Source organism: Populus trichocarpa, chromosome 19 (assembly GCF_000002775.5).
Source record: "Populus trichocarpa isolate Nisqually-1 chromosome 19, P.trichocarpa_v4.1, whole genome shotgun sequence".
NCBI classification, from domain to species: Eukaryota; Viridiplantae; Streptophyta; class Magnoliopsida; order Malpighiales; family Salicaceae; genus Populus; species Populus trichocarpa.
This window is the reverse complement of record NC_037303.2, coordinates 6,588,571-6,609,888: the sequence shown is the minus strand read 5'-3', so window position 1 is coordinate 6,609,888 and position 21,318 is coordinate 6,588,571. Positions and strand designations below refer to the sequence as shown.

General features: G+C 36.5%; 2 protein-coding genes across 4 annotated transcripts; both read right to left on the bottom strand.

The window, feature by feature from the left end:
• Positions 1 to 6,699: 6,699 nt before the first annotated feature.
• Positions 6,700 to 10,246, bottom strand: LOC112325517 (uncharacterized). Of its 3 annotated transcripts, none has more exons than XM_024592181.2 (7): positions 10,078 to 10,246; positions 9,901 to 9,971; positions 9,136 to 9,244; positions 8,705 to 8,787; positions 7,969 to 8,127; positions 7,257 to 7,355; positions 6,700 to 7,082 (listed from the first exon to the last, which is right to left on the bottom strand). In XM_024592181.2, the coding sequence occupies exons 1-7, from the start codon at positions 10,136 to 10,138 to the stop codon at positions 7,047 to 7,049; spliced, it is 618 nt and encodes a 205-aa protein (XP_024447949.2). In that variant the 5' UTR covers positions 10,139 to 10,246; the 3' UTR covers positions 6,700 to 7,046. The 3 variants fall into 3 exon arrangements, with proteins under 3 accessions (XP_024447949.2, XP_024447948.2, XP_052305639.1); XM_024592180.2 differs by having other exon boundaries at positions 6,700 to 7,031; positions 10,078 to 10,245; XM_052449679.1 differs by having other exon boundaries at positions 6,700 to 7,031; positions 9,901 to 10,005; positions 10,078 to 10,230.
• Positions 10,247 to 12,976: 2,730 nt separating this feature from the next.
• On the bottom strand, positions 12,977 to 14,231 carry LOC112325355 (uncharacterized). Its single transcript, XM_024591797.2, has 2 exons — positions 13,078 to 14,231; positions 12,977 to 12,986 (listed from the first exon to the last, which is right to left on the bottom strand). Exons 1-2 carry the CDS (start codon positions 14,229 to 14,231, stop codon positions 12,977 to 12,979), a joined length of 1,164 nt encoding a protein of 387 aa, XP_024447565.2.
• Positions 14,232 to 21,318: the final 7,087 nt, after the last annotated feature.

Genomic DNA, 21,318 nt, shown 5'->3' with positions numbered 1-21,318 from the left:
GTCGCTTGAATCGGAGTTCTATAACTCCAGATATAGTTAAAAATCTTAGGAGAGGTCAGATAGTAACAGTTCAAAGAGGAAGCAGTAACAGTTGGACAGTGAAAGTCCAAATATAAAGAAAGGAATGATAACTAGGATTGGACAAAGAACGACAGTAATAATGAGTGAAATGAGAAAAACATAAAGTACTAAGAAATGACTGAAAGAAAGACTTATTGGTTGTTGATATGGTTATTATAAAACATATCCTTGAGTGAGGAAAATTATGAGATAAACCTGTGATTTGCAGGAGGGACCACAGACGTGGTGCAACAGCAGCAGCAGGGGAGCACGAGTAGAGCTTCTATTGCAGGTAGGTGATTCACACCTATGCTTTCTAGTTAAATTCCATGATTTAATATATTTTGATGTGAAATGTGAATTACTGAATGTATGTGTATTCAAGGTGAAAAGTTGTTATGTGAATTGCCAAGTGATGAAATTATTACTGAAAAAGGAAAATATGAGAAGTGGGATTTGAGGCATAAACTAGTATACATTAAGTGTATGTTAGGATCCCGGGTAAGGGGATCACCCTGTATTGGCTAGCATACATTTAGTGTATGTTAGGATCCCGGGTAAGGGGATCGTCACGAATGGACTACCATACATTTAGTGTATGTTAGGATCCCGGGTAAGGGGATCTCCCCGTATTGGCTAACATACATTCAGTGTATGTTAGGATCCCGGGTAAGGGGATCACCATGGAATGGCCAGCATACATTTAGTGTATGTTAGGATCCCGGGTAAGGGGATCACCATGTATTGTCTAGCATACATTGAGTGTATGTTAGGATCCTGGGAGTGTATGTTAGGATCCCGGGTAAGGAGATCTCCACGTATTGGCTAACATACATTCAGTGTATGTTAGGATCCTGGGTAAGGGGATCACCATGGAATGGCCAGCATACATTTAGTGTATGTTAGGATTCCGGGTAAAGGGATCGCCTTATATCGACTCCTATGGGGTGGTGATGACGATACCAGTGAAAGTGGTATCGGTAATGGGATAAGCAAAAGTAATCACGTTGATGTCTGGAATGAAGGTTGATAACGGCAGAGGGAACGATTATTAATAGTTGAATAAGGAAGAGATTTAAAATAAAATAAAAAACTAGAAGGGAGAAATAAATGAAATATGAATGCATGTTGCCCTGTTGAAATTATTAGATATTCATATTGTTATATTTATGGAAATATTCACCTTGCAATAATATGTATTTTGTTTCAGGATCATCGCATGCACGACAGGAGTAAATCCTAGCTTATGTTCCCTTTTTGAAGTCTAGGTTCTAGGGAGTATACCCTTGGATTTTGTAAACATGAAAATGGTTGTATAAATTAATTTGTATAATAAATGTTTAAACTTGATTGGATGAATTTAACGTTGTAGTTTATATAACCATATTTCATGTCTATGAATTTATATTTATTTAAATTATCCATCCATAATGATATTTTTGTTATATCATGCATATCATAAATATTATGGTTGATAGGTGTGAGTATAATCGTGGAATTGAAACCCAGGCTGATTGGGTTGGAAATTAAGTTATGAGATGCGAACTGTTAGAAGTATAAACAGGTTACATGTCGGTAAATTGGGACCTTCCGGTATAGGGGGGACTCCGTTGAAATTTCTGGTAGATGTTAACACGAAGACCGTGAATATGTATATATATATAAAAAAAATTTAACTACTCTGTTTTTCTATTGACATGAGATTGTGGTTTTATCCCAGAAATGGGGGATGTTACAGAAACAGTTCTAGTATAGCAGTCTATCTGGCCCTGTACTTACTTGGCTAATCATGTCTATGTTTATACCGAAATCGTGTAATTCTAAGGTAATCGAGTCTACTTATGTTTCACACCCCGCTAGACTAACCCCCACTCCTACATACATAATATTTCTTTCAACCATGTTCCCCATCGAAGTTCCAATTACAAAACCCTTTTCTATTACTTCCACTAATTTCCCCCAGTTTGGTGACAATTTTCCTAGCAATAAAAGGGTGGGTGGCACCTAGATCAAACAACACAAGCACATTAAAGTTATTCATCGGTAATGTACCTGCTACCACATCGGAAGCAACCCTAACTTCTTCCTGTAATGCCTTAAACATTCCACCCTCTTCCCTTTCTTCGGAACCGACAGTCTACTAGTAAAATCATCCCCATCTCTACTTTTACTTGTTCCCTGATGTCCCTGTGAACTATCTCCAATACAGGCTTCCAAAGCTCATGCCGCCTCAATCAATTCTCTCACTAATTTAAACCGTAAGTCAATCAACCCTTGCCTCAATTCATGTTGACGCCCATCCCTCAACTTCTCAATCATAAGTTCTTCGGTAGGGATGTAGTGCGGAGCAAACAGTGAAAGGTTGTGGAATCTCCGTTCATATTGCAAAATCGGCATTTCCCTTTGTCTCAATGCCAAGAATTCTTGTTCTTTTACTTTGTGATGGTACCTGGAATAAAACTGATTTTCAAACTCAAATTGGAAGTTGCTCCAGGTTATGTTTTGGTTGCCCGCCGTAGTTGAACAGTTTCCCACCATGTAATGGCCTAGTCGGATAATAATTGAGTAGCATAGTTTACTTTACGAGTAACACCACACTGTCCATGGTCATGGCACTCCCAGGGGCTACCTGTGGAATCTCTATGGCTGGAAACTTCTTGGGTTGTAAAGCTAGTCATGCCCTTCATCACGACTTTACACAATTTGGACTAGGAGTCTTGGGTCTACATATGACGGGGGCACCCTCGTTGGTATAATCGATTAGTGTCCCTTCGCTCTTTTTTGCTACCCCATCTTTGCTGGGGGTATTTCCTTAATCTGATTAGGTATTTGGTCTTTTCTTGCTTCCATGGTTCTTTCCCGCATGGGTTCAGATGATCTCATTGGAGTATGAGAAGCTATGTCATTCAAAGGATTTTTGTCTAGCCAATCTTGGGCATTCTGGCATTTACTCCTCTTTTCTATGGAGGGTGGCTCGGTTCGTGCTCCCTTACCGAGCGCACATCATCCTGTAATATCTCACAATAATTTTATTATCATCAATCCTCAGGATCCTAACCAGGTGCTCTGATACCAACTGTAATGACCCGACTTTTTCAAAGCCTAAATCGATGGAATTTTTTTTTTATAAGTCGTCAGGTTCTAGATGTTTTTCACCATATCATTCTGCAGATTTATAATTACATTCCATTAATTAACAAGGCACAATCCACATAGGATAACGTAAATCAACATTCTCATAAGACGGATTCTCAATACACATTCTTGTTCTAATCTCGTTATCATCACGAGTTCATACAAGAGTGTCGAACGGCAAGTACACAACTAGTACTTCTGTTATCCTGACCTCATGTAATTTCACAACATAATATCCTCATAAGAAGAATACCACATACGTATATTCATACACATCATATTTTTCGTTACAAGTCTTTATAAAAGGGGTCAGACGACTAATTGAGTGATTAATATGTCTGTTCATACGGAACTCATATCACCCATTACATGCGAATATATGGTTCTTTTCAAAATGTGCGAACCGCAAAGCGGATTTCCTGACGCACCATGGTGGTATAATGTCCATGTTACAACACAAAGTAATTTCAAGCATTATAGGCAATTTAAAAACATAGTAAAGCAATATTAACGTCACATTCCATTCATGGACCAAAAGAGCATAATCTTTTTTTATTATTATTTCTCCTTACTTATGTAAATACCACCCTTAATATTTTATCAATTATCGAGGCTAATGACAACACTCAAACCTGGTCATCCATCTCAAATACCATTAACCAAACTAACGTTATTCTCTTTTTAAAGCATAACAATCGAGTTCTTTCATATACTTGGTATATACAAAACATAGTACACATGAACACATCAATTCTTGAAACTAACTCATAACTCCCAAATCCGGCTATCCTCTTAGGACGTCATTAGCCGAAGCCAATCGTTTATTCATCTCGGTCATCCACTTAGGACGCCATTAGCCGGAGCCAATCGTTTATTCATCCCGGTCATCCACTTAGGATGCCATTAGCCGGAGCCAATCGTTTATTCATCCCGGTCATCCACTTAGGATGCCATTAGCCGAAGCTAATCATTTAATTCATGCCATTAGCCGAAGCTAATCATTTATTCATCCCGGTCATCCACTTAGGATGCCATTAGCCGAAGCTAATCAATTATTCATCCTGGTCATCCATTTAGGATGCCATTAGCCTAAGCTAATCATTTATTCATCTCGGTCATCCACTTAGGATGCTAGTAGCCGAATTCATCCCAGTCATTCACTTAGAATGTCATTAGCCAAAACTAATTATTTATTCATCCCGCTCATCCATTTAGGATGCCATTAACTGAAGCTAATCATTAACCAATTAAACGTTCCATAGGTGGTTTATGAAATCACTATAACATGATAATATATCCTTTGTAATGCTCGTTCAAACGATTCATAATAGTTTGACATTCACTATAACATAATAGTAGACCCTTCGTAATACTCGTACAGACGTTCCGTAGTAGCTTAGCGTTCGGTATACACAACAATAGATCCTTTGTAATACTCAAACAAACATTCCATAACAGTTTAGCATTCAGTATAACACAAAAGTAGACCCTTCGTATTACTCATCCAACCATTCATGACAGTTAATGTTCAATACAATACAACAATAGATCCCTCGTAATACTTATACAAAAATTCATAACAATTCAACACTATGTATAGCACAATAATAAATCCTTCACAATACTTATATAAACACTCGTGACAAATAACCTTCAACATAATATAACGATAGATCCTTCGTAATACTCATACAACAATTCATAACAATTAACATTCAGTATAATGCAACGGTAGATCCTTCGTAATACTCATATAACCATTCCTGACAGTTTAGCATTCCATATAGCACAACAATAGATCCTTCGTAATAAATTCACTTCAGAAACTAACGTTACGCTAGAAGGGGGTGGAAATCACCTACCTGTTCCACCCGTAGGGTGTTCTTGTCCTGAAGAAGGTTCGCTCCTGGAAGAACCTCAAATATTTTTTTTCAATTTTTCCGGGTTGACTCGAATTAACCCGTGTAACCCGGGACCCAGCCCCTTAGCCGGGTCAACCCCTAGGTCGGGTTTGATAACTATAGTTTCCATGAAAATATAACTTTAAATAATGCAATTGAAAAAAAAATAAAGTGACGTGACCGGTTAAAAGACTAAAAACTGAAAAAATAGGCAAAACCTTCTCTCTTTTATTTTGTTTAGTGGCCTTTTTAGAAAAATATTGATTTTTTTTTGTTATGTGTTTAATTTTTGGAGTGGTTTTTCTGGTTCATCTATGGTTTTGTTTTTATCTTTTATATAGATAAACTATGTTTTTGAAAATAAAAAATATTTATTTTTAGATTATATTCTTAATATTTGTAGTCTTACATGTTATTTATTTTTTTTCCTTTTACTTTATTCAATCAATTTAATGTTCTATTTTTCAATATTCAATATCTTGATCTACATTTATCTCTCAATTTTTCAAGTTTTGTTTTTAGGTATCATTAATGATTTTTTATTGATTTATTAATGCACATAATTCTTAATTTATTTAATTACATGTGTGAATAAACTTTTTGATTTATTATATGTTTTGAACTACCAAAATGCGTTAAAAAGCCTGCGTAGATAATTTTTTATGAAAATAAAAATATTTGACCCGCAACGGAGCACGGGTCTCATAGTTATACAAGCCTATACTTTAAAGACTTGGGAGTACACACACCTTTTTCACTGTATAATAGTGAAGTAGGTGGGTTTTCTTTTCCTTATTTGTTTTTTTTTTCATTTTCATTTTTTTATTTTATCTTTTAATGTTTGCTTGATTTTTAATTTGTCTTCATAAATTATTTCAATTTACTTTTTATAAATTTATCATAGTTTTAAATAAACATCTTAATATTTGCTTTATACTTAATTTTATAGTTATCTATTTTTATTATCATATAATTATGCAAAAAATAATTTTTTTAAAAAATAAAATTCATAAACCAAAAAAGTATATTGCCTGCATCGGAGATTTAATAGATTAAGCCGCGAAACCAAGTTAATTCAATATATTTTCATCTAAATATTAAAATTAAAGGTCATCTGATTTTTTTTTTTAAAATAAAATCATGTTTTTTACTGGATATCTAAATGATAACAACAATAATTTCATTTTAAACTGATAGTTAGTAGTAATCCAAACTATCATGTTAGTAGTAAATTAAAATCGTTCTAAAATAATAGTTAAAATGTTAATATTTTAATATATTTTCCAATTTATGAGAATTAATAACTCGAAAAACTATTGAACACATTGCAATAATTAATATCTTATATTTTTATATTTTTAATAATATAATACTCGTGTAAATATATGGATGTGTTAGGAACATGCTTCAATCTAATTTGGCCTCCGAAAATGTTCTTTTTCCTTTTCTTTTAAGAGATGATACACCAACAAATGATCATGATTTAAGGGTTTTTAATAAACACAGATAGACCTTACTTTCCAATATTGAAAACCTACCCATAATTCATGGGCTATGGATTTTGATATCAGCAACGTGCAGAAGTAACCAAATATCCAACTGATTTGCTAAATAGCCTTGATTTACTGACATTTGTGCCAACAAATATAACCTAAAATGTTATCAATGATACAAAATGAACAGGCTGGCCCATCATAATAAAATATTGCATCCATAAGTCAGGCTTCATCATGGATCCCAACTTTATTTACATACATCAATTGGAGATCCATCCCATTGGAGCTACCATACACCTTCCTTGGACATTCTCAAAAAATTGGAAAGAGTGATATTCGGGAGCTCAACTACAGCCATTTTCTTCTTCTTTATTTTTGTCGTCTTAAATGACTCTGCATCCTTTGATTCTGTCTCAGTCACTGAGGCCAAGTTGTAGAACTGTACAAATAGAATTCAATCCTGACTAGTTACTGAGGCCAAGTTGTAGAACTGTAAAAATCATCAGGAAGCATTGAAAACATATAAAAGTGAAGCATGCCATGTGTTTTCCATACAAATCATATCTGGTGTCAATTAACAATAAGGCAAGCAAACCATTTGGACTCCTTCAGCGAATTGGAAAACAGACGGCTTTAATTTCCCATAATAAATGATGAAGGTTACCTCACAGACGCCATGCAGCAACAATCTATGAAAGGGATCTTGGACCCGTAATGATAGAACTTCATCTCCACCATCTTGAATGAAAACCCGGATGCATGCCTGAAAATGACAAGTTGATATCTGGCTTTAAACAACAAAGAAGACTTGTACCAGCTAAGGAGACATACAAGCATCAATCATCTACCAGCAACATCAAGATATAAAATAATGACATGATAGCTTCAAGAAAGAAGCGAAACAAGAAAAAGACTACACATAAACAGCATTACAATAGTTGATAAGAGACGCAGCATTTGTCACCATGACCATCCAGCTGTTTAACAAGCAATCATGACATTTATCAATTACATTAAAGGAAGACAGTTGGGGTTAAAAGCTTGCAATGATGCAATTCATTCTAACATTAAATCCTTCAAAGCATACACATCTATAATCAGAAACACATTTCAGTTGACACAAATGAATCACACCAAGCCAGCAAACCGAAGGCGTAAAACTCAAGCTATAGATGAGGTGTCTAATTTTATAGCAGCTGATAACCTGAAACATTATAATTTCTCTAATATTACAGATAAAACTTAGTACAGGCACACTAGCTATACACTAGATGCACAGTTTAGATGAGGAAAAAATCAGCAGTATAACTGACATTTCATGCTGTAAATCACCAATGTCCTTAATCATTTCAATCAATCACAAGGTATGTACATACCTCATAGCTCTCAATAAGTTCTACAAGGAAGCTACGACGAAGTGCATCTCTAGTTCGGCAATCTATTCTATGCCATGCATTCAAGACAGCCATCTTATCAGCATCAACACGACCTTCCCTTTTGACAGACCTCCTATTTAGTCTGTCAATAATATTAGCCTACCACAGACAATGGAAAGCTAAAATTAGAATATATAGCTACTGCACATACCAGAACAGCATTATGACAGCAATATGTGTTTTCCAACTCATTCACATGCGAGAAGTTGCCATGAGTAAGCCAGTTTGGGGGACCAAAGGTCATTCTCCATGCACTACCGAATCAATTGTGACATGGATGGGAATGCATGCTACGAAAGATAGAGACAAGTATGATGCATCAACCGTCTACTCAATATCCTGGCTAGAGATCCTCAACATTTCAATTATAGAATGGAAGGCCAATTTGCAAATTCAGCTCATGAATTTATTATGTAGTGAACTTGATGAGACTCTAAGAAATCTTTTGGAGCCTAATAAAGATAGTCTACTCACTAATGAATCACACCTAGGAATATAACACTTGGTTTGAACCTTAAAATGACACAGATCTGTTTACTGCTAATATTTCAGCTCAAATCTTCAGATATAATAATAATGTTAAAAAGCAGAAATGACTGAAACTGAGTATGCTCTTCAATAGAAGAGGACTTGAGACAATGAAAAGTGATTTTATAAACAAGATAAGCAAAGAAACCTGCTTGTCCATGTCTATATTCCTAAACTTGTCCCACTCTCCCATATTAGTCATGCAAAATGGTGACAGTGGTACATCATCACCTGTACAAAAGAGCCCAGCATCAGTGCCAAATGTCATATCATAAAAAGAGAAACTGTTAACTGATCATGGGAAATAGGGGTTCTGTGAGGTCAATATTACCCTAAAGTGCCATTAGCCATTGAGTTGTGCTCTAACTATCATCAGCATTCAAGTATGGTCAATTAGATTTTTTTCTTTAATTTAATTGCATCAATCCCCAACTAAGTTTAAGAGAGAACAACCAAATCTAAACTGGGAAAGATATGTTGCTGGTTATATGAATGCATAACCATGGTATCTATGCTCTAGATTGTTGTACCAATAATAATGTTATTGAATGGGGAGAACCCCTTAACATGTCATAATACCCCAAGGTGGTGGAGCAAACAAGCCTCTAATTTCTTCTGCATCTAAACGAGGCACAAGCTCCATCAGCAATCGATCATTTAACCATCTCCGAGATCGACGGTTGCTAACCTGGAGAACCACAGATTAGCAACAGCATTTTAAACAATCTTGAGCCAAATTTGAGGAGAAAAAAACTTGTTTTGATAAACCAGAAATTAAAATAGCCAGCAGTTGGAACAAAAGGAGATACTCATATTCCAACAAGTACATAACTGCAACTGAAAAAGAAATCTTTAACCAATAAAACTCTTGAAAGCACAGAACAGCCAAGTATTACAAAAATCCTATGGCTCCAAAAACGTTTCTTTTTTCCTTAATACTAAAAATTATCCTTTTATCCTCATTTGATCCAAAATTTCAAGTCTTTTCATAGCATGAGTCACAAGACATGCAAGCAAATTGTTAAGTATTTCAGTTAATCAATCCATATAAACAGTGATCACCATCCTAGTGCATCACATTAGAAGCAATAGTTGAAGTCGTCATACAAAGATAGCTATACACGTCCTCTAGCATTAACAGTTTACCATAAAGCACATCACTAACAGTAACATAACTTGGCAACAATTAGCAATCTTTTGTTAAAAACTCAAAAAATGAAAACCCATCTCAGTGCAGGCAATAAAACACCTCTTGAACACTATCATTAATACAACTGACACGGGATGAATAATTTAATAAAAAAGGCAGTAAATTTGGGGGAAAGAAACCCCAAAGAGACGTACTTTGCCAGTCAAGCTCTCAAGGAAATCGATCTTCTTCTCGATGGACAAATCTCGGGGTTTTTCATTTTCAGCTGCCCATGATTTTTTTCAATGAAAATCACGATTCTAACAAAATAGCAAAAACGGAAAAAACTTTTCAGAAAATAAAATAAAAAATTGTAAAGAGAATAAGAGTACCTTTTGGAGGAGATGAAAGGAGACCTTCTTCAACCATCTGAAGAACCTCAAGAGTCGCCATTATTGCTTTCTTCTTTTCTGTTAGCTAATTAATTTAGATCTGATCTCTGATTTTTTTTATTTTTATTTTTTGTGGTGGAGTTTTTGGCAGCCTTGACCTTGAGAAACAGATGACGACGTTATACAGAGACCCGCTAGACAAAAGTCAAATTACTAACCTAACCCTCGTTGAGGAATATGCACCTGCGATGCGGTTGCAGGCGGTGGATGCTTTATCTCCCTAAATGGGTCACCTATCTCGGCCCAATTTGTTGTTTTTTGTTTTCAATATTAAGTTTATCTCTTATATGTTTAAAAGAAAACTTATAAACAATAAGATAATGAAACTATAATAATAAAAACTATTTTTTCATGAATGAGTAATTATGCGTAAAATGGTAAAGTTGAGAAATGTTTTTTCAAGAATGAGTAATTATTTTTTCATGAATGAGTAATTATGAGTAAAATGGTGAAGTTGAGAGGTGCTTTTTCATGAATGAGTAACTACTTTTTCATGAAGGAGTAAAATGCTCTACATGAATGAGAAATCATGAGGTAACTGGAATTGATTAATATAATCTACTTACTTATTTTACTTTATTTTTATATTTTAATCCTATAATTTTTTAATATATCGTTAAAAAAATAAAATAACATGAGGATATGAATGCTAAAATTAATATCATTGAGAAAACAGTGCTTGGAATCCCAATAGTACTTAGAAGTTGAAGAAATTCTCTAAACGATAAAAGATCATTGAAGGCAAATGGTGAAGTTGATAAATACAAAGTACACTTAGTAGCTAAAGGTTACAAGCAAAATTACGGTGTTGATTACAAAGAATTTTTTGCTTTGATTTTAAAGCATGATACAATAAGATTGATTATTATTTTTTCAGCTTAAAATCCATAACCTATCTTGGATGTAAAACCATTATTTCTACATAAAAATCCTAGTTAGAGGAGATTCTTTCATTGCTAAACTGAGTGTTTTAGAAAATCAGGTTAAGGAATGAATTATTAGATATTAGATGAAATTCTTTGTCCAAGTAGGAGTCCTCGATTAAAAAAAATAGTTAAAGATTATAATCATTTTATAAATATAAGGGTCTAACATCTTCAAAAATTGAAAAGTGTGTTGAATATCAATGAATAAAAGTTTGAGAGGCTAAATATTTGAGTATTTAGTGTTTTCAACATAACAAACTTTTGTTGGCTGTTTGATGGTGGTTTGTTTGGCTAACTCTTGTGTGTAGATTCGGTGCACATGAAATACTAGTGTATTTTTCCAATTAGAGAGGACAAGTATGTTAATTTACCAAGATTATTAGGTTGTGGTGTATTTTCCCAAACAAATAGGACCATTATTTTTTTCCTCTTATTTATGGTTATTAAAATGGGCAACAGACAGGTAAATGTCCCCCACGGTTGACAGTGCACATTGCATCTAGAACAGATATATTTTTGAAGAGATTCCATGACTTCATGTAACACTTGTTAGCTGGAAAACAAATCAGAGTAGCGGTACTGTAGATGTTGTTACACTACCCCAAACTCAATTTATGATAACCCAATTTAAGCATTAAGCAAGGAAATACAGGATAGAGAAGAAAGCCTTCACCACTTAATCGTGCGACTGTTTGACACCAATATATTCATTTAAAACTAGCATTATACTTGTGTTACGTTGCATGGGTAGGATCTCAAGTTGATTTTTAACATAAAAGAAAGAAGTGTTTGCATTTTGGATGTGATTTCGGGTATCATGATTTGTTGATACTGTCGCACCCTCGCGGTGGAGCGCAGCGTCGCGGCGACTCTCGATTGATTTCGGGGTTTTTGTTTTTATTAGTGGATAAAGGAGTCGCCACCTAGTATTTTGGTCACTAGGAATCTTAACTGGTCTTTCAGAGATTCTAAAGTAAGGGACTGGTTGTGTAAAGGGAAGGTATTAGCACCCCTAGTACGCCCTACCTAAGGTAAGCTACTTGGTGTTTAGTTTGCCTTATAATTGCTATGGTATTGGTGTTTTCTAATCCCATCAGTTTTCCTAGGTTTGATTGAAACTAAATTTATTAAGATAGAAATCCAAGAAGATTCCATGTGCTTTAAAAGCTCATTTTTCCCTTAGTATTTCAAGAGTTTGCGACTCATAAATCGCAAGGAGGAGGAACAAAAATCTAAGGAAATTCAGGGGGCTTCAAAAGCCTATTTTTACCTTAGTGTTTCATACTCTCACGGCTCGTAAACCGTGGAGTAAAAAATTGAAATGTCCTCGATTATAATCAAGGCTTCTTTCAAGGATGTGTGATGACTTATTATTCCTAGAAAATTATTTTGGATATTTACCACTTAGGGTTTCTTTATCCAAATATTAATAGTGAATAATAATAAGTTATTCCCAATAATATTTTAGACATTCATCCCTTTGGAATTTCTTTATCCAAACATTAACGGTGAATAATAGATGAATTCCTCCAAAATAAGATTTTTTATTTTTTTGGAATATTGGCCAACACCCTTTGGAGTTTTACAAACATGTTGTAAAATCTAGAATGCAAGAAAATAATTTTTTGTGTTTAAGAAATCCATGCTAAAACACATTTTCTTTTAAACTTCAAATATTTGTTCTTTTTTTAAAAGAGAAAATTCAAAATATATTAGGGTATTGGCCGTATGCAACACACAAAATCATTTTTTATATTTTTCTTTGTCAAAAACACAACATCAAAGTTAATCGCAATTAAAGTCAACAAACCACATATTAGTCAAATTCTTAAGGCTTTAATAAATCAGTTATTAAATCCCAAAAAAATATATAGAAACATGTTCTTACATTTCACGGGAAATACAAGATGATTTTATTTGTCCCTAAAATACTTGATCATATGCAGATTAAAACATTAAATTTTTCATCTTTTTGATTTTAGAATTCAATAACATACATAAAAAATCGACAGACATTTCTTTCAGCATATGCATTGGTAGGACGTTCAGTGCAGAACCATTATCGATGAGTATCTTTCTGATCAGAATATCCTTGCAACGCACCGTAATGTATAGTGGCTTATTGTGCCCAATACAATCAGGACTCAATTCATCTTCAGTGAAGTATATATAATTCGAGGCCTGGATTCTTCCCACTAAATGTTCCATGGCTTCTTGATTGATGTCTTGAGGAACGTATGCTTCATTCAATACCTTTTGTAGAGCCTTCCTGTGTGGCTCAGAGCTTAAAATAAGAGAAAATAATGATATTCTTGCTGGAGTTTTCTTGAGTTGTTCAACAACACTATATTCACTGTGTTTCATCAGCTTTAAGAATTCGCTGGTTTCCTCTTCCGTGACAGGTTTGTTTATTTCCTCAGTCACGTCAACCTCCTCTTTACCCTTAGCTTTTCTTTGTTTTTCCAGCTCTTCTGGAGTGAAACATTTGCCACTACGGGTCAATCCCCCAATTTCTGCTTGAAAAATAGGCGGTTGCTGAGTGCTTTTGAAAGAATACCCATAATCATGAGGTAAAGCGATATAATTCCCTTTATGTTCCACTACTGGTTTGGATAGGACCAATTTGGGTGGCTTTCCGGTAGTGAATTGTACTCGACACACCTCTTTATTTGGTGCCTCCATCATGAACACCTCTCCACTTGTTGCTTTCTCAATTCGTAGCAACCCACGACTCATCATTTGCATCACTTTTTTGTGAAAGCCCTCGCAATGGCTGATCACATGGCCTTTTACATTATGAAGTTCACAGCACTTCTCGCTACCCTCTTTGTACCTTGCATCTACCATCATTTGGTAGATCCTATCCATTGACACCTTTAAGATTTTTAAGTGTTCCACTTCCAACATGTTTACAGACCCACTACCTGAAGCATGATTGGGTAGAGGGTTCACATTCACATTAGGGGCATCTTCAAATGCTATCCATCCTGCTTTGATCAGTTGCATAAGTTTTCTCTTGAAGGCGTTGCAGGTATGGATGTTGTGTCCAGCTATACCGGCATGGTATTCACAAGTGAGATCCGGCTTATACCAACTGGGGTAAGGTGGTTGTAGGGGTGTCAAAGGCATGGGGACTACTTGCCCGATACTTAGTAGCTTTTGGTACATTTCATTTAGGGGTAACGGCAATGGAGGCAATTGTTCTTGGGTTCTTTGGTAGTTCCTTTTGGGGAAACTCTCGGCTTGGTTTTTTACTTGGTGGTCTTGGGGTTCAAGTTTTCTGGCTGGGATTGGGAAGTTGAAATTGGTGTTGGCAATGTGGGATGAAGAGGATTGAGTGTTATATCTTTGGAAATGGCCTTTCTTACTTCTATAACTACTTTCAATATGATCAATCTCTCTCTTTTTCACTCCGAAACCTTTTTTTCTCCATGGGTGCAGAGATTCTCCCACTCTTTACTCCTTGCTCTATTCGTTCAGCTACTGCCACGGCATCCGTGAATTGTTGGGCCGAACTACCCATCACGTGTTCATAGTATGGCGCTTTTAGCGTGTAAGCAAACAGAGCAACCATTTCCTTTTCCAGGAGAGGGGGGTGTACTTGTGCTGCCAAATCTCTCCATCTTTGAGCATACTCTCTTCTGCTTTATTTATCTCCTTTCTCCAGGTTAGACAGACTGGTTCTGTCAGGAGCAATATCCATGTTGTATTTGTATTGCTTGATGAAAGCATCTACGAGGTCTGTTGCGATGTCGCGGTCGCACAAATTAATTACCCTAGCTTTAAACACAACACAAGATAGTATAGAGCAAGCAAGGGGTCGATCCCACGAGGAAGTTTCAAGTCGGATTTTTATGTTGTACGTTATGTAATTGGGGGGATTTGGTTTGTGATTATCTAAACTATGGCAGCAATTAAACTAGCAAACAAAATCAATTAAAACCGAAACTTATCAAGAAAACAAACCTTGGTCGCAAGCACACATCCACCAACGAAAATTAGAACCGATCCTTGAAACGAAAATTGCAGTTTATGTTCTGAAATTTTATCTTTTCTTAACGTTGATTAATTAACGGATCCGCCGTATAACTAATCCTAACCAACAAACAATCAAAGTGTCTGCACTAATGATTCAATTTAATGGTAGCTTTAAGAACTAGATAATTTCATCAAGATTAACATACAAGCTGTCCGCAGCTTGTGTCACTTTGTTCAAATGTTCTCTCTAAGTTCAATAACGTAGTTCCGCCACAATTATTAAGCTTAGTTGCTTCACAAGTTCATATATCACAACTCCGGTTTTGATATTAAACTTAGCAATAGATTGTTCACAACAATAACTTAGAGTCCGCTCTAGCAATCATCAACAACAATCATAGGAAATATGCATAGGAAAACAATCATACTCATTCATAACATAAACTGAAAATAAAAGGAAGAATAAATCTCACTGTTCTTGAAATCCGAAGGTTTGTTGTGTCCTTGCAACCAAGAAAAGAGCTTAGCCTTGCATAACTATTGAACAACTACTTCTAAAGAATGAAAAGAGCATGATTTTTGGGTTTGTAGAGGAGAGAATTTGTGTTTATTCTCTGCTGGCTGCTGCCTCCTTCTGCTCTCCCTCTTTTTCTGCTAGCTGCTGCCTCCTTCTCTCTTTCTTTTTATATGCCAAGAAACCCTAGTCTCTATTTTACAAAATAGTCCTTCCTTGAGTTGGCAGTTTACATTTAAGTACTTCAATAACTATTTTTCCTAAAAGGAGAAATAGCCTTGCATGAAATCTTCAAGCTCTGACTTAGAGGAGCTAAATTGCTGATATAAAAACTTGGATGTCGGTTTAGATGCTTCGGAACGTAATTTGGACTCGTTTCTTCACGAAACCTTTTTGCTGGCAGAATTTAGTTGTCATCTTTGAAAAATCATATCTCCCTCATATGAAATCGGTTTTGGCTGAAATTTGGAGCGTTTATAGAACTTTGAGACATGAATCCAAAAAAATTCAGTTTGCATCAATTGGACTTTTGTAGCTCCAGATATTCAAGTTGGAATGGCCGAAGGTCAACACTGGCAGATTGCGAGATTTGACTTTGAAGGCTGCTATTTCCATGCTCTTCCTTATTTTATTTTCTTGCCTTAGATTTCCAGAAAGGTATGGATGTTAGCTTTTTAACGCCACTGGAATCACTTCATTTCAATCTCTAGAGCTCACGCTCTGCACAAAACATCGACTGAAGGTCAAATCTGTCAATTATCTCCAATTTACTCCTTTTTGCATCTTTCATCCAAAAGTGCCTTCAAAACATAAAACAAAGAATATCAAGGCATTTTATATATAAAACATAGGCAAAACACTAGTTAAATGTGGGTGAAACTATCAAATAATATGGTTGCATCAAATACCCCCACACTTAGCTCTTGCTCGTCCTCGAGAAAGGATAGGTAAAATCAAATTGAAGTTAAATTAAATGAAATCACTATGACTAATCTTCTAATCTCCCATCAATATCTAAGAATATATGCATTATAAACAAGAACACAATTAAGAAGGATAAAGAGTATAAATTTTCATGAATTTATTTACATGCAAACTTCAAAATTCAATTAATCGTCGAGATTTAAATGAAATCTATGCCATGCCAAAGTGATAGGTCCTCTCATTGATATACACTCCAACACTCACGTGTTTAGGGCTTATGTGTTTAAATCTCTCAAATTCAATCTGTCGCACGTCAAAAAATTTACGCGGCATCGACTGGCGATTTTTTATTATTTGTGGTTTTGCTTGGTTCTTTGGAGTCGCCACCTAGTATTATGGTCACTAGGAACCTATGGTCTGCGAGAGTCTGAGTAAGGGACTGGTTGTGCAAGGGGAAGACGCATCACCCCCAGTGCACCCTACCTAAGGTAAGCTGCATTGTTATTTGATTATTCTTTCTAGGTCGAGGTTCTATTCGTTGGTCTTTTCTAAGGTTCAAGGCAGATCTCCCTTCATGAGGGAGTCTCTACCTCATTGGGTTAAATCCTAACCATTCTAAAGTCTGAATTTTAAAATTGCTTTTATTTACACCTTGTATCTTTAATACCCGAGAGTGTACTTTATCGTGTAATTTTACACCCCACAAATATTAAAGTCTACATCCGAATCCTAGAAAAAAAAGTTGAAATAAAAGTTTTTGACATTTTGGCCAAACCCTAACAGATGATCATAAACTAGTTATGATACCCATTTTTTTGGATTTTTAAAACGTGAGAAAGATGCAATTTTTTTATTTTAAAAAGAAAACATGCTTGGAAAATTCTTTAGGACTTGGCCGTATGCAATAAATTTTTTTTTTTTTTAATATTTCAGAGAAAACCGGGCATTTTAATACCGGACTTGTATCTTATCATGTAAGTATACAACCCAATATTAAGCAAACTTGGTAGGAAAATATTTAAGAAAATCACAAATATTTTGAAATGATTTTTGAAATTTTTTTGAATTTTTTTTTTGAATTTTTTTAATACATAATAATTAATTAAATTTATTAAATCTGTGGGCCGGTCCGACCCAAATAGTTGGTCCGGTCCAGGACCCTTGGGTTGGGCCGGTCTCGGCCCAACAGGTCCTTCTCTCTTTTTTCCGGGCCGGGCCAGAACCGGCCCGACCCCTTGGCCTGGGCCAGAACCGGCCCGGCCCAAGCAAGTGGTTAATTAATTAGCCGCTGCATGCATAAACGAATTCTGCATGCAGCCACGGTGAAAGGAAAAGGAAGGCGTATCAGGGGAGGGGCGAGTTACCTGGCGTGGAGAGAGTCGGCGGCCTAGCTGGTGGTGCACGGTGTAACTGAAGGTGGTGAAGCCGGCGGCTTGCACTGTTCACGGCTGGAAGAAGAAGGTGCAGATTCCTGCAGAGGAGAAGGAAAGCTCACGGCTGGAGCTGTTGGTGTGACTGAGGAAGGAGATGCTACTCTGGCTGCTGCTGGTAGGAGTGAAAGCCGCTGGAGAGGGTGGTTGCCGCTACTTCTGCTGCTGGAGTTGCGGTGGTGGAGAGGAAAAAAAAAAGTTTTGCAGAGAAGAGAGGTAGAGAGAGAGGTACTGTGACTGTGGTGAGGTTGCTGGGTGATGGATGGGATGTGGTGTTTCGTGGGAAGGACGGTGACGAGATCAGTGGTGGCGGCTGGAGGCCACGGCGGAGAGAAAAAGGAAAGAGAAGGCTGGTTGCAAGAAAACCGGGCAGGAAAAGCTGATTTTTTGCCAATTTTGAGCTCAATTTTCTCCTTTTCCTGAGCATGAAATTGGCTCCTATTTATAGGGCTGGAAAGAGGGTAATCTTGTCTTCAACAGGAAAAAGCCTCAGCCCTTGATTCGACTTGAGGAATCCAATCCGTTGGTTCAAAGTGTGCACCTCGAATTGCCAAATTTGGCAATCCGAGGCTGCAGACTGAACGAGGTGGCCACTTTGGGCCAATAAACGAAGCCGTTTCAAAGTTTTTCTACCCGACCGGACTATTCTCAAGGATAAAGGGGTTTCAGGTGGACATTTTGGTGCATGCGTTGTCGGATTTGGAGGCCAAACGAGGTAGAAAATGCGCCTGGAAAGCTGCTACTCGGTCAGTTTTGTGGGGAAGAAGATGAACAGTGACTAGGCGACGCGTCGCCTGGTCCCTTCCCCCTCTTTGTTTTTCTTAAACACCAAAAACGGCGCCGTTTTGGATCAAAAGCTAGGGATTTCTGCCGATTTTCAATTGAGTCCTCCAGCTTTCAATTTCTTCAATTTGACCCCCGGCTTTTGTCAATTAGACCCCTATAGTTTGGCGCCTTTTGCAGATTGGCCCTTGGCTTTGGATTTTGTCAATTTAACCCCTAATTGGCCCCAAAACTTCAATTTTCTTGCAATTTGACCCCTGATTTCAATCAATTAACTTGGTAAAAATTAAATTTGGTCTCTTAAAATTCCAATCTTCTCCATTAAGCCCAAATTAGGCTCCCAAACTTAATTTTTCACCAATTAAGCCCCAAATAAAATTAATTTGACCCATTTAAAGTATAATTAAGTACTTGCACTTAATTAAATCCTTCATTTGGACCTAAATTAATTCTTAAACATAACTAAAATTTAATTTGACCCATGATTAAATCAAATTGGCCTATTAAAAATTTAATTATGTTATTGGACTTAATTTTTATGCAAATTTGTCCAATAATCATTTAATTTGACCTTGAATTTGCATTTTTTCTCCGATTTTGGGCACAATGGGGCGCCAAAAGGCCTTGAATTTCCTCTGAAAATTGCAGATTGATTTTTGCCTATTTTGCCTATTTTTCTTGATCAACTTTCTCCACATTGCCAGCTTTTATTTTATTTTTTTTGTTTTTATTTAAAAAAAAAGTGAATTTTGGGGAATAACCCAGAATTGGGTTATGACAGTTGCCCCCCTCTTTACAATGCTTATGGTAGAAAGTCTCGTAAGAGACTTTAGATAGTAAGCATTGTAAAGAAGAAAAACAAGGATGAGATATGATTGACTCATCTTGTTGAGGAATGATGAATCCTCTTGAGGGTTAGAAAGCGCACTCGAAAGGAGGTAGGGTTAGAAAGACACACTACCTAAAAGGTTAGGACTCGAAGGAGCTCTTAAAAAGAGGCAGGGTTGGACAACGCACTACCTAAGAGGTGAGGGCTCGAAGGCACATTCAAAAGAGGAGGCAAGGTTAGAAAACAACACTACCTAAGGTGGTTGATGGCTCTAAGGCGCACTAAAGAAGGAGGCAGGGTCGGAAAACACACTACCTAAGGTGGTTGATGGCTCTAAGGCGCACTAAAGAAGGAGGCAGGGTCGGAAAACACACTACCTAAGGTGGTTGATGGCTCTAAGGCACACTAAAAAGGAAGAAGATAGGGCTAGAAAGCATAATATCTGAATGATGGGGCTTAATGCCCGCTCAAAAAGGAGGTGATGGTAAGACACCGATACGTCGAGGATGCATCGTGATCAATATGCATGTATACTTACCTGAGAAATATAGGTCCCCTCTTCTTCATGGTGCCTTTCTCTTCTCAAGAGTTGGAGTGTCTGATAGTAAGCTTTGATGTCTCTTTTCGCTCTTGCTTACTCGAGTCACATCTTGTGATCTTGACCCTCGGGCAGGATATGACATCAACATACATCTTATCCCTCGAACCTTTATCTGAAGAGATTTCCAGCTTAACCCAACATTTCCTATTTTCTTAGAAGGGGAATCATGGAGCCAACCCTATGTGTTTTGGTGAATTGCTCTCCAGCTTGATCATGCCCCCAAGTATTCATATCAGGTTTGAGGATGAGGCTAGGTGAAGGAAGGTTTGGTCTTTGACAAGGAGTTGTTTTCTTGCAGAGTTTTTGGAATTTCAAAGCTATTCCAGACACAGAAATCATTTTGACATCGATTCAAAGCAAACTTATTCTGAAGAAATTCAAGTGATTCCTATGGAGAGTTTTTTTCAGATGTGATGAAAACTTTTGTTTCGATTTTGGTGAAAATGTGAAGAACACGAAGTGACATCGGGTTGGTCACAAAAGGTTTAAATTTCAATTTGAGGGTTAATGAGAACCGTTCTTCAAAGCATTCATTTTATTTGCATGAATAATGATTTTGTTTCGCATGAGAAAGCATTGCCTACCGATCCAGATTGCTTGCCTTTGATTAGAAAGGGCTTGATTAGGCACGTAATGTAGGCTTGGGCTCTTGGCTATGAAGAGAAATGATATTTAGGCTCAAAAGGTGTTTTAAGGGACTTTGAGACTAAGGATCACTAGTGCTTATATCCCAAATTCTTTTGTTCATACATTTGTGGACCTTGGATTTGATTTGTAAAATGGTCCACGGTGCCCCCCAGTGTTAGGCTTGGGCTCTTTCCTTTTGTTTTCTTCATTTGATTTTGAGCATCATTGCATTGGCTTTTTTTTTTGCTCAAAATATTTGGATCATTTGGATTTTTTTTCATGCCCCCCAGCTTTGTATGGGCCCCTTCGGTGATTGAGAATTTTCTTTTATGCCCCCCAGTATTATTTGGGCACTTTCAATCATTGATGACTTTTTCATGCCCCCAAGAGTTATTTGGGCACTTTCAATCATTAAGGATTTTTGGCACTTGGCCCCCTAGTGTAGGGTGTGATCCTAGTCAAGGTTATTTCCAAAAAAACACTACCAGGCTCAAAAGGGGACTGCAAGGGATTTTTTTAGAATTTGTGAAAGAGTTATCAAAGATGGCCTTTCTTCATTTCAAACGCAT